The sequence below is a fragment of the Chelonia mydas genome, chromosome 3 (assembly GCF_015237465.2).
Source record: "Chelonia mydas isolate rCheMyd1 chromosome 3, rCheMyd1.pri.v2, whole genome shotgun sequence".
NCBI classification, from domain to species: Eukaryota; Metazoa; Chordata; order Testudines; family Cheloniidae; genus Chelonia; species Chelonia mydas.
In genome coordinates this window covers 38,735,933-38,750,554 of record NC_057851.1, presented here as the reverse complement: position 1 = coordinate 38,750,554, position 14,622 = coordinate 38,735,933, and the positions used below count along the sequence as shown (strand labels likewise).

Sequence of the window (14,622 nt, the reverse complement as noted above, 5' to 3'; positions counted from 1 at the left end):
GACGCGGTGTGAGTGTCTGGGCTGGGGAGGGCCCCATGGCTGGGCTTTGGGCGGTAGTGGGTGTGAGTGTCTGGCCCCCCCCGGTTGGGCTCTGGAGGGGAGGGGGCAGAGAAACAGGTTGTCACAGGAGTTTCTTTAACTCTCTGCTACTGTTACAGACATACTTGCTGACAGGTTTTTGAAATAAATAACCAAAATAATTGAAATTGGTTTGATTATATAGTATTATTTTGATAATTAAAATTTGCAGAATTTTAAAATATTGTGCGCAGAATTTTTAATTTTTTTGCGCAGGAGTACAGTGCAGAGGGCTGTGTATTGTGTCGGTGGAGCTGTGTGTAAGAGTTTGAGCATGAGAGAGAGCAAGAGCAGACAGAACTAAAAACACCACAGAAGCAGACAAAGCAGAAAGCCCAAGAATAGCTAGGGAAGCACTGAAGCTGAGAGCGATCTAAAACAGAGAACTTTTTGGGGAGAGTGCTGGCTGGAGAGAGTCCTGAGATATTGAGCAAGGAACCTGTCTCCTGGTTGATTCCTACTGGGTTCAGGAAAACAGAACTTTTGAAATCTAAATATGGGGGATCAGATTATGAGCTGCTCAAATCAGCCGGCACAGCCCATGTGCGCTGGGAATAAGGTGGCATTAACCTTTTTTTATGCCGTCTGAATTTTGGACCTGGCTGGAGGGTGAAAATTAGAACAACCCCAGAGGCCTGGGTAGAAACAACTGAGAACATATTCCAAGTAATGTATTTGATTTTCAGCTACTGCAAACATGTTTGTGAATTTCCTTGTTCTCTGTTACCATCTGTGACAATATGGTTCCCACCCATTTTTGCTCCCTATGTAATTTCCCCTAGGTATTTTCTATGCGTACCACACCTTTTTCTTCCTTCCATCCTGACTCAGAGTTGTTGCCACATCTTGCCCTCCATAATCTTTTCCTAGCACAACTGGAAATACAGCAGCAGCGTAATCAGAAGCATTAAAACTTTCTGCAGAGAGACCAGGGTCCCAGTGTACTATCTGACACAATATTCCATGATGGATCATCCCAGAAAACATCTACAAATGTGTCACTTGTGACAATAAAGTCAAATATCATGCAACTTATGGGCTAGACATACTGTCATACTTCCTGACAGTGAGATGCTAGGTCCCAGAAAAATGAGAAATGGTCGCAACATTTTAGGGCATGCGGGTCAAATGGCACTGAAGTGAAATACTTGTCCTAGTTGTCAAAGGCTCAATGGAAATTGCTTCATATGACAAGTCTTTCGAATTGCCAAGCGGCATGCCTCATTCAATGAAATAGTGCAAACTGCCACTCCAGTTGTGTAAGCAATTTCTCTTTCGTTGTACTATTTCAATACGTTCTGAAATGGTTAATTAAAGAGAATACTTTAACTCTGAACATAACAAACTGTTTTGATTATGCTTGGTTTATTTCACATATGAAAAACATCCATATAAAATATCAAAGATAAGGAGAAAATACCTACATATAGCATCATATTCACGTCAGTCATTTATTCATGATCCTTAAGGTCCCCTCTTTGGCTATGAGGATACAAATCCATACTATCCCCAAGTGTTGGATTCTTTGCTCTTCGATTATGATTATGATCAGAAAGTAAAATCAGATATAGTTGTACAGCTTCCTATGGATTATTACAAAGGATATCTGTACATTGTTTATTCTACCTGCACATAGAATAAGTTAATTGAGATTTCTTGCTGATATGTCTGCTTGAGTAAAGTCATGAGAACAAATGATGAATAAGAGGTCTTGATTTTGACCAAACATTGTGGCATTCCATCCCTCCTACAAAGAAGTAGGTAGCTGTCCTAATTCACAGCCTGCAGGATGCCAGGATGCTGTGAAGTAGTCATCTAAAGCAGGGCTCTCAACCTTTCCAGACTACTGTATCCCATTCAGGAGTCTGATTTGTCTTGTGTACCCCCAAGTTTCACCTCACTTAAAAAGTACTTGCTTACCAAATCAGACATAAAAAACACAAAAGTGTCACAGCACATTATTACTGAAAAAATTGCTTACTTTCTCATTTTTACCATATAATTCCAAAATAAATCAATCGGAATATAAATATTATTTCAGTGTATAGTATATAGAGCAGCTGTCTGTGTGAAATTTTAGTTTGTACTGACTTCGCTAGTGCTTTTTATGTAGCCGTTTGTAAAAGCAGGCAAATATCTAGATGAGTTGATGTACCCTCTCAGAAGACCTTTGCATACCCATGGTTGATAACCACAGCTCTAAAGTCAGATTATTGGCAACCGCTGGAGGCAGGAGCCTTACAGAGAGGTTCATAATAGGAACTAATCAAAAGTTGCTCCTTCACATATGTACTTTAAGCAAGATATGGTGAAATAAATTTTTACATCCCCAGAATTAAGCTTACATTCCTGATTTGATCATAAGAAATGTAGAATTTCTAGCTGTATTAATCTGTACATTTCCTTTCCCCAGCAGCTTTCTCTTTAGCTTCCTTTTCAGCTTCCCCTTTCTGTGTTCCTTTCAGCAGTACTCACTGAGCAGCTGTGCATGTAAACACTTTGAATCAGTTCCTCTGCTGGTGTAAATCATTAGCCCCAGTGGAACCACACTGCCTTTCACCAGCAAGTGGTGCGGTCCATCATATCTATCAGTTTAATTGTATGTATAGATACACTTTAAAAATCAGGTCAGTTTTTTCTAAGGTGTTGTCAATTTCTTTCTAGTTTAGATGCATTTGATCAAATTTATTTGGACATATTCCAATACCAGATAATATTTATGTGTCTTCTTCACTCCTCATTTGGAGTTTGTTTCCTGAACTGTCAAAAGTATATTATGTCACATCTCTAATATTATTTCTGATGTCATTTGTAATACGTCATTTCTTTACAATATTATTAATAGTTATGTATTCATTGCATTACAGCTTAATTTCCTTTTTATAGCCTTTCATTTAAAGGAGTTTATTCTATTGAGTTCCCAGATTCCCTATAGAGCTGTATTGCAATTGGTGGCCATGATATCACACATCACCGACTTAAATACGGAGATTTCTGAAGCATTTCAGTGCCAGGTTCTGCATCAAGTGTGATGGGGTTCAGCTGCAGTGGCACTGAGTTCTTGTAGCATTTTAGGGTCTGATTTTCAGAACTGCTGAGTGTCACAGCTCCAGTTAAAGTTATGGATGCTTAGCACCTCTGAAAATCGGGTCCTTGGGAACCCTGCAGAAGACTGTCGTTAGGTATTTGTAGCTAGTAATAAACAACATTAGCACACAGCAACACTAAACAGTTTAACTGACTACAAACTATTCAGTTTCAAGTATTTGAAATCTGTAAGGGGCCATTACTCTCTGTTAATGAAAAATACTGCATCCACTGGAAATTTCAAAGAGACTTTAGACAGGCACAATATTATTACCCAAACTGGAACTTGGTCAGGACACCAGGCTTACCAGCTTTGTTCACATGGGAAAAGCTAAGGGATCTTTAATGATCACCAGTAGTCAGGACCTTTCTTTTATGTCTCTATCTAAAGACTGCATCTCTAGCGTCCCATTTCCTGCTAATACTGTGCTGGGACATCAGCCCAGTATGGACTCGGGGGGAAGAACATCACCAAAAAGTCACAAGCACTTCGGTGGCACCTACATTTACCTTGAAGGCCTTTATCGAAGCACTAACCTTGCCTCATGTTGCTTTTCTTTAGATTGGACAGAAACACAGCTCACAGTAATGGCCTACCCTTCTCTACACTTAAAAGTATAACTATGCTGGCATAGTTAAAGCAGCAACTCCCTCTCCACCTCCGAGTGTGTACACAATTATAGTAGTATAAAAGTGCTTATAGCAGGATAGCTTTGCTTATTCCAGTTCTGGAACTAAGCTATACTGAAATAACTGTATACCTGGATAACTGTGGCCACAACTAGGGCTTTTAGCAGCTGGCATATTTATGTTGGCAAATAAGCACACACATCTCAACCCCACATATGTACATGTCAGTAAAACTATGTAAGTGCAGCCCAGCCCTAAAACTACTGTGCAAGAAACAGTATACTTTTTAAGAAAAACAACATTAACAATTCTGAGAGCAAATGCATTTCCAGAAAGGATCCTTGATTTTAGAGAACCCCCAAAAGTTGATTAGGGAAATGGGTATTGGAATGGCCGCCGCTTGTGATCAAGGCACATCTTGGTTGCAGAATATCAATGCAGAACTGCTACTAATGCCTCTTTCTGCCAAAACAGAACTTGGACTGGAGACAGATACAGACAGAAAGAAAAGCTAGGCTGCCTTAGGCCCTCTCCCTGAATTTCAGTTCTTATAAGAAAATCACAGACTTTTAGCACCGAGAAAAAAATTCTTGGGATTTCCCCCATCTTAATATTAAAAGCAAAAATCCTCTCATCCAAATTGTGGGCAGGCAGACTACTGAGTTTCAAACAGATACTAAGCCAGCTAAGTAATTTCCCCCTAATACCTCTGCCTGCCCCCAATAAATTCATGATTCTCACAGTGTCTCTTGTACCTCCTTCTTCTAGTCTCAGAGATTCCAAACTCATCTTCATGCACTTCGATTGGCATATCAAGAAGTGTGGGCAGTGCAAAGCACTACTCAGGTTTTCTTCTGAGACAACTTTGACCATTTACTCTGGAAGGAGCTACAAAAACATGACACACTAAAGTTCTTATTGGCTAATTAGTTGCTAAAAGGTCAAATACATACATGGAGAAACACTGGGATACATCTTGTACAACCAATATGATCTTCTGTTGTTTTTTTACATTCCAGTACAAACTAATTGCAAACAATTCAGCTTCAATTATTTTAAATCTGTACGAGGCCATTATTTTCTCTGTTAATGAAGCACAATGAATTGATTCAAAATGTATGCAGATTAGATTCTATATCTCTTGTATGAATATTAATCAAACAGTGTAACTGTTAGTATTGCTCAATTCCAAATTGATTTATCACATTCCTTCAGATATTAAGTATGCATTGCTTTGGCATTCAAACAACTATTTGTTAAAACTATTACATTTAAGTTGAAATTGCAGGTACATGAAACTTTGCATCTGTAAAGTTCTTTCACAGTTATCATATGATTTGTTACACAATAATAGTAGGGGGGTCTACGAGTTTCCTGATTGGGGCGGATATTCATTTTCCTGTGTATTTTCAACTAATGCAAATTGTTGAATTCAATAAAGAGTAAATTCCAGTTTTCTCAAAAAATTTAATTGCAGAATTATGTACAGGAGATGAACATAAACAATACATAAACCAGTTGAAAGAGGCAACTTCATAAAAGAGCCTGGGGCAAAAGAGTGAAGCACATTTTCTTACAATCAGCTGGAGGTGAGTAGAGAATCATGAAAAGGAATAACTCAAGAATAAAACAATTCTCAAATATGTCTTCAAAGTAACAAGTAACATTCAGGTAAAGAAGATATTACCTAGAAGCAAGAAATTATTGTAGCAATGAAACAGCATACTGTACATTCAATTTAGGTATCCTGCATGCTACTAAATAGAATTTATCAAAAGAACCATAAAAGCATGAAAAGAGAATTACATAAAATAGTTTAATTCTAGTGAAGTGTAGCTTTGTACAGATGGTGAATATTTGGCACTCAGTTCATCCTCATTGTTGATATGATTTCTTATGTATATATATTTATATATATATATATTTATATATATTTTAATGTTAACTAAACAGCTAGTTTCCTGGTTCTAACATTCCTTGAAATTTTATAGGAGGCATTTAATTTAGTCCTTAGGCCACACTTAAATATTTTGGCATGTTACATGGTAAATGGATGTAGGAGTTTCATCTCTGTACAGAAGAAACTGCACAGTCATAGTGTCTTTTCTTCAAGAAAGAACAGTTCTAGAGCAGTAGAAGTCACACGACTTCAAAGGGAAATTTTGTTAATTCAGAAAAATCGCTATATAAAATGGAGTAAAGAATACATACATGCTGAGCCCTTTTAAAGTGAGATGGCCATACTATTTAAACCTCCAAGGGGAAAATCAAAGATGGATATGAGGATGTGGATTCCACAGGTAACTATAAACAAAGCTAGTAGTTTTCTCTGTAATGACAGTTTTCATAGACTTGAGCCCAGTTTCAAGCACTCTGTGGTGACTATGACCTAGTTGAAAGGGAAGATCTACTACAAAAAGATCTGCATGCGCTAACTTCCCCAGTAAGTGTTTTCTACTTCAATAGGACATGCTGCATCAGATTCTGATCTCGGTTGTACTGGTACAAATCTGGCATAAACTCCATGGACTTCAGTGGAGTTTATCAGGGTTTACATTAATGTAACTGAGATCAGAATCTAGTCCCAAAGCTAAAGAATATTTATCACATAGAGCTGGAGCTTTGATTGCAGTTCAGCCCCAAAGATGGAAACAGCTTTGTGTAGAATGACAAACTAGAAAGAGAAAATTCTCAAAATGGGCTATACTGATTTGTGGATTTTAAACATCTCTGCGGCAAAACTAATGAGCATGTCTTCAAATAAACTCCCATTCGTTCCTCGTTTAAATACTGTTTTGTCTGTCAGCTCAGTGTTAAAAGAGTGCAAGACTGTTTTGCAACAAATTACCAATTTAGAAATGTGACTACCAATGATCGTTAACTGCAGATATAAGGCTAGATTCTCATCTGGCATATATCGGCATTAATGTCAGTGGAGCTACAGGGATTTACACCTGCTGAGACTCTGACCCATAAAGCTCAATTCTGACCTCAGCGAATGGTAAAGGGTACAACACCCGTATCACCAAGGGCAAAATTAGGACCATAATGTCGTTCCCTAGTCATTACCTTTTATGAAAGGTGGTACATGTTTAGTAACAGGGGTTCTGGGATGTGTCTTTCATATGTAATGAAAACATTGTACTGGCCACATACAGTCATTAAGAATTACATTTATTTGTTTATTTTGTAAATACAAGGAGGTGTGTTAATCTCAGTATCCTAGAGAAATTCAATGTTGGGCAAGTTTCCTTTTTACTTTCACTTTTACACATAGTGTCCTGAACATACTGTTATGTAGTGTTTCAGCTGCTATATTTCACCTCAGAGATGGGTGCATTTCAGTGATGGACTAAGTGATCCCTATGCGTCTAGAGAACTTAATTCTAGCTAGGAATTTGGGTGTGCACATGAGCATGCCACAAAAATGTGGCATCACTTATGATGGATGATGGCTGCCCCTAATCTGCCCCCGCCCAAATATTGCATAGAGGTTGTCTTATCAATCTTTCATAAAATGAACTGTTAGGGTCATAAAAGGTGTAATCAAAGAGCCTGGTCCACGCACGTGCAAATGCCTGCTCTCTCAATTTCAGAATATTTTATTTCTTTTTACTTCTACTTGTGGCCTTACTACAGTCCACAAGGGGGCAGTGAATAGAGCAGGTTTCTCCTATAATACAGGCATACATTGACTGCTTTTGCAGCAGATAGTCCAGATCATCCTCTGCTGAAAAAAACCCATGGGAAGGAGTTCTGGTGGAGGAGATATCTGCTGAAGATCCCTAATGGAGATTCCTCCATATCATCCCTTGTGGGAGAGGGATGGTTTGCCTCAATGGAAAAGACTGAGAGGCGAGATAGAAAAAACCTGGCAAACCTGTACTACCCACATACTCTGTGCCTTCTGCACTGGTTGTGGCTCCTTCATGAATCATTATCCAGTTCCCTGATAGAATAGCTCCTAATAGACTCTCCCTTGGCCACAGTGGCCCTAAAGACTATCAAGTATGAAGGAGAGGCAAAGGCTATTTCTGAAAAGGTGCCATAACCTGAGGATGCACTCTCTCTTCTGCCTAATTTCTTGAGGGACGACCATGTGCATTGCCCGCACCCCTGTTATGGTCACTCCTTTCTCTTGACTCATCCAATTTCTACCTCTTCCTCCTCCAGCCCAGACCCTGGACTATGCAAAGAGGCCTCCATACTGTTCTGAGGGGATTATAAAACTCCCTTTTGGTGTGGAGGGAATGAGGACATGATCTAGCCCTATACCAGTTAAACCACTTTCCCTGCATGAGCCAGAATTTTGCCAACCCTTTGCAAACCAGCTAGTAAAGTGCTTTGAGATCCTTCTGGATGAAAGGCACTATATAAATGTAAGTGTTGACCTCCCGTACACCGGGGAAGCACCACTCTGAATATTAAAGGAGTTACTGATATTTGTCACCTGAATTTCAATTTATGTGTGACAGCATTGTCTAGTGATTTGCTCTGAAAGCAGTGCGGAGGAATAACTGACTACTGTTGAGCATTTTAACTCAACTATCAATCAGCATTTCTAAAGCCCTTCTCACAGTGGACTTTATGCTTTTATACAATATTAAAGGAGGCAGCTGTACGTAATTTCCTATGGGATAAATTCAGCCTTCAGATTAACATGCACAACACACAATGCAGTCAGACAGGCCAAACACTGGCCTCCTCCACTGACATTAATTCTGTAGTCCAGGTGTAAACAGGAACAGAATTTGTCTCAGAATGTGCTGCATGCAAATGACTGAGATGAATCTGGTCCTTAGTTTGCTAATATAGCTACCAAGTAGACTAAATACGTACCGGAATAAAACAGTTCAGGGACCTAACACAAAGTTTACGTTCAGAAGAGTTGGCAATGAGCAGTAGAACTGGATAATGTGTGTTGTGAGAGAGGAATGAACAAAGAAGCCCAGGAAGAAAGAGAGGCTGTTGAGAAGCAAAAGTCAAAGAAGGATTCGGTGAGATTCCTGGTACATTTATGGCCGATAGCTAAACTACAGTGCACAGTCTCTTAGTAGTAAATTCTATCCCTTTCAGTATCACCAGCTGAGTGGAAGTTTCCCCAATTTGTAGAATCAACAGTGTTAATGTAGTGAAAATTAGGGCACTGATTTACTGATACAGCAGGAATTATGATTTAAAAAAAAATAACTTGTGTTATATGAAGTGCATTATGTGTATGAAATCCACATTCCTTTCTATTTATGCTTCAATTCTTTTCTAATTGACCTCAAATTTAACATACAGTGACAAAGTTTAAGCATGAACTAAAATGTAATTTTTGGTATTAAACTGTACAACATTTTCAGTTTTTACACACTGCCAAGGGCCATTCTGATCGAAGCTGTCAAGAAATAATAAAATGCATTTTAACGTATTTCAGCAATTTACAATGAACTTTAAATCTAAAAAAATATACAAAGCAAAAAATAAGTATAACAAATATCGAACCTTAAACCGGTCAGGTCTTGTTCCTACGTCAAATATAATACTCTTGAGAATTCTGTTTATTATACTTGTGTTTTACGGACAATGAAATAACAAATGACTGTATCTTTCATCCTTTACGGATAAAATCTAGTATACAAATGGCCTAGCTAATGAAATATTTTGTTGTTATGAGAATTCTGACTTTTAAAGATGTTCTAAGTATCTGTACAGCATGAAGTCGCTAAGAAAGAGATATTCAGCTACACCTCTACCCTGATATAACGCGACCTGATATAACACAGGTTCGCATACAACGCAGTAAAGCAGGTCCTCCCCCCCTCCAGGGTGTGGGAGGCAGGAGCTGTGCAGGGGCACTTCTGGGGGATCCGCAGGCCCAGAGTGGCCCGGGTGATTAGCGGGGGGCCAGGAGCAGCCTGCTTCGCTTCCCTTGCCGCGGCCCCAGCCGTGTCGCTCAGGGGAGGGGGCTTGGCAGAAGGGATTCCCCCTCCCCCCCGCACTCACCGGCGTGGCGGAAGTGAAGCAGCCCAGCTCCAGCCCACAGAGTGGACAGGGCTGGGGCCACGTTGCTCCGCTTCCCGCCGCCGGCGGTGAGTGACTGTCAGGGGGCAGGGGTGTGGATAGGGGTCGGGGCAGTCAGGGGACAGAGAGGTTGTGTAGGGGGTGGGGTCCTGGGGGTGATTAGGGATGGGGAGGTTTCTGGAGGGGGCCGTCAGGGGACAAGGAGCAGGGGGGCCAAAGCAAGTTCGACATAACGTGGTTTCACATATAACGCGGTAAGATTTTTTGGCTCCTGCGGACCGCGTTATATTGGGGTAGAAGTGTATTATGTTAATAGAACATTGTAAGTTACTGAATTTTCTCCTACATGGTCCTGTAATCCATTCCTATGCATGAAATGAATGCAATTTCCAGATTTGACAGGGCCTCTCTATAAGCGATAGTTACTGAATACTGTGTATCTTATAGCAATGATTCAAGCAGATCGGGTGTGACTGACTTTCAACACAAGTATTATAAACATAATTTTATTTTTTCCAACTAATTAGATGTACAATACATAGGTAAACATGGCTTATCATCTGCCTTTATTGATACAATGTTACCTGCACAACAAGTTGAATATATTGCACTTAAAAATGTAACATGCACAGATAACATTTTATCAGCTTTAGCAGTAGGCATCTATTTTACTTTTAATTCTTCTTCTTTGGAACAAAGAGGTGGAACAGACAGGGAATCATACATATCCAAAGACTCACGGTGAGTATATTCCCATCATTGCATGGACATTGTAAAATTTAGGGTCTGATTTGCTCACACAGGTCTGTTTTAGCCAGACATTTAGAGTCCAATTTAGTGATGACACACTAACATAAAATACCCCAAAATATTTACCAAAATCTGATGTGTAATTAAAACCTTTATGGACTGCTCCAAGTCAACATTATAACATAATCTGGTATCTAAATTTAACAGCTAGTCTAATTTTTACAATTGGACTTTACAAGTTCTGAATACTGACAGGTCAAATGCTGTTTGCCTTAATCATGTGATCCCTTTGTCTTATGTGGGATTACTCAAGTGAATAAAGCAAGTGTGATTTAGCCTGGAAGTATCCAAGGAAATGAGATAAAACATATCAGGTGCCATAAATATATATATAGGTCTATTTTAAATTTCCTACATCTAGGAAATACACTGGCTTTATTTTCATGTGGATAGTTCTAATTCGCAGCTCCACTTAACATTAAATATCACTTTTAAAGACTAAAGATGCCAATAGGTATTTAACATTTGTATTTAAAATAGTACAACAAATATAGGAAGCAGCATCAATATTGTACACTACCCAGGATTCAGCTCTTTCTGTATACAGAAAACGCTTTGAACACCCTGGGGGGTGAGGGTATACTAAGTTTTCATTTATATAAGAATACTTCAGGGAGGGGCTTTTTGTTGTTGTTGTTTTTGGAAGGATATACATTCATCTTGGTTTTTGCTTCCAAATATAGTTTAAGGCTATTTGGTAAAATATATACCAGATATCAGGCTCAATTTACAAAGTTTTCTCCTTACAGAAACTTCTCAGCTATTCAACTCTAAAGATTCATATCTTGAAGCTAAACATGCTTATATCAGCTTTGCTCCAAAACCAGAACTCATGCTTAACAAAATGCTCAGAAGGAAAAAAACCGAAGAAACTATCCCCAGATTTGAAGCAATGTCAGATCTATGTAACCTGTGTTACTTAATGTTCTCAGTCATGTGGCAGGCTGCAGGGTGTACCAAGTACATATTTAAAGTGCTCATCAAGGTGAACAAACCAAAGTGCTGGAGTATAATTAAGTAGCTGTTCTGCCTATGGCGAAGTATATAGTATTTGTTAAAGCAGTAAACAAAAAATGAGTTAGTTGGGACTGTCTGTGCCATAGTATTCAGAGTAGCAGCCGTGTTAGTCTGTATTCGCAAAAAGAAAAGGAGTACTTGTGGCACCTTAGAGACTAACCATAGTTGTAATACTCTTTTGACCTAGAGCAGGAATCAGAACCCTGGTATCAGGATCTGTGGGTTATATCTTTTATTACATCTTTATCTGAAGACGTCTAAGAGCTGGGATGCTCAATTATGTCTGGGAAGGTAGATGAAGTGGAATAATACGATCTAAATTTATTTCAAATGAACATTTAAAGCCTCTTGATTGTCATGGTTCCTACTTTTCTCTTGTAATAATCAGAGGCTTGAAAAAATTACTTTCCTTATATTCCATGTCTGGAAGTCATTTTACAATCAAATCATTCCTTTAAGTCTGACACAAGCAAGAGAATCATCTTGCCTTAACTGATACTGCATAGGAAAAAGATTTCTGGAAAAAAAATGTAAACAACAGTTCACCTTTACCTTAAGATAACCATTTAAACTTAGATATACTTACCACTCACATTCATATTTCTTAAACTGGTTACAACATCACAACTGGCATTTTAAACAAGCAAATATTTTTTTTCAAGGATACCCTGGAAACTCAATTGATATAGCATTTTGAGAGTTTAAAATATCACATGTAGCATAGCTTTTGAAATTAAAGAGAGAAGATTGTTGGTAAAATAAAAAGTTAACACATAAAAGAACTGTTAAAATGCAATGAGTGTTCCAAAGGAGTAAGTATAACTGTTCTCTTTACACATCTTGCTACAGAAGATCTAACTTTTTAAGGCTTCCACTTTCCTTTCCCCATCACTCAAGTTTTCTTGCATTATAATTTTGCTTTGATTTCTGAATGTCGTTATACTGCTATCACAAACATTTCTCAGTGGGCATTCCCAGTAGGACCAGGTTTGTATGCTTCTTGGTTCCTGATGAACTTCGGAGTTTTAGTGGCTGGATATTCCTGTTCATCTCCAGAAACTTGACTTGACATGAGAGGCCTAATGTTATTCTGCAGTAACAAAGATGGGTAGAATGGCAGAGCACATGGGCAAATATTTTAGCTGGGTTCAAGGAAAAGAAACTGGAGGTCAGAGAGATAAATGGGTTCTTTCTTTCCTGCACTTCACATTTGTAGCACCTTCTACTTGGATTAGCTAATGCCTCTAGTGAATGGTGAGATGCACCCATTTATAGTTTGTTATTCTTATCCTTAATTATCACATAATTTATAAAAATATAAATAACAAAAAAGTAAGCTGGGTTCCATCTCAAGAGGTGTTTCTTGTTGTCCTCTGAGAACATATTGGATAAGTCAGGTCTCAACAAGCCCTATCCATTGTAGCTGATTGTAAGTCAGACAATAAATACAAAAAGAAGTAGTTCTTGCAATGAGCTCAGCAAACTCTGAGGAAATCAAAAGCATTCCACTGTGCTTATGGCACAAAGAACACAACAGCAAGGGCATATTCAGTGGAGAGAATGAGACAAAAATTACCAGGTAAGTGACAAACTGTACAAGCATTTCTTTTAAAAAAGGACACTCTGCAGCGCTCTGTCTTTAAAGCCGGGTTTGGGCTTCTGGGATATAGATCTCAATGCTGTCTGCCCGCTCTGTGGCTGAATTCTGCCGAAAGGAGGCTGCTCTCTTAGCAGCCATTAGTCGTCTTCTGGCTTCTTGACGTTGTCTGTCAGGTAGGTCGAGAGATTTTTCTCTCGTTATAGGGAATTTTCCTTTTGGGGGCTTCTTTGGTACTGGAGGAGGAACCTTCCTTTCTTCCTGCAATGGTTATTGAAAATTGAAAAGTGAGTTAAATGTGAAAGGCACCATATCAATAAAACATGCACATTAGAGAAATGTCAATTGAAAAAATACTTGTCACACAACTAATAAACATGCTCAATTTATACTCTGAGATGAGCTAATTAATGTAAAACATTAATCATCATCAGTTCTGGGGACTCTGGGGGCGAAACCAGCTATTGCAGAATCCAGTGCAAATTCCAATGCATTGCATTGCAGTACAATAGCACAGTATAAAGAGTGTCTCTCCATTTACTCTCATTGCAGGTACTGTACACATGCATGCTGCAAACCTCACTTTCATCTTTGTGATAATTTTATTTTACCTGGCACATCATTATATCCATTATGTTCAGAAACACAGGCTGATAAGAACTCAGTGTATCTGGATGTTCTGGTCCAATGAAAAGCCTGTCTAAGATTAGCAGGACATGATTTTAATTAAATTAATCATACTGAGTTTAGCCTCAGCTGGGTATGAGATAGCAGCTGTGTATATATCTCTATTAGTTTAGTCTCCTCTCTGAATTGCAAAAAGGTAACGTACAAAAACAAACTAGACAGATGGAAATGTAGGGCTAATTGTTCCATACATCAGCCCAGAATACCTTAAAAAATCATATTGAGAAATTATTAGAATATAAAGTGATTCTTAATACATGTTTGTATAATGCTTGTGGGAGCTCAATTCTGCAGCTATTAAGCCTGATATTGTTTTGAAAAATGAAATGCAGATTTTATTTTAAAATTTGGATCTCCCATTTTGACTCATTTGCTGAGTGGGACTGTGAACTGAAAGCTTTGGATGATATGTATCCTCCTGCATCAGTGGCATTGTTATCATGATGCAGCTTTTCGCCATTAGTACATGTTAATGCTGCAATAATTATCGATACAGTGGGTCACTATTTACATAGGACACACTGGTAAATTGTTAATTTAATCCACTGCAAGACCTATGTCATAAAGATCTTTTGAGGGGCATGAATTGTGTAGGTTTTCTTATTGCAACTGGTGAACCTAATAGTCAAATGCACTTATCACTGGTTAGATTTTACAGTATTTGGCAGTCTTGTTCCAACTTTCCAAAATAAAGGACTTATTGCAGA

General features: G+C 38.5%; 1 protein-coding gene across 5 annotated transcripts in view; it reads right to left on the bottom strand.

Annotated features, from left to right (window-relative positions):
- Positions 1-9,992: 9,992 nt before the first annotated feature.
- The window catches only part of DLGAP2 (DLG associated protein 2), a 694,939-nt gene continuing 690,309 nt past the window's right edge, over positions 9,993-14,622 (bottom strand). For all 5 annotated transcript variants that reach the window (XM_043542330.1, XM_007058741.4, XM_043542329.1 and 2 more), the window contains one exon: positions 9,993-13,489. In XM_043542330.1, the coding sequence (XP_043398265.1) occupies positions 13,271-13,489 (219 nt within the window). In that variant the 3' untranslated portion in view covers positions 9,993-13,270. The remainder of the gene's footprint in view (positions 13,490-14,622) is intronic.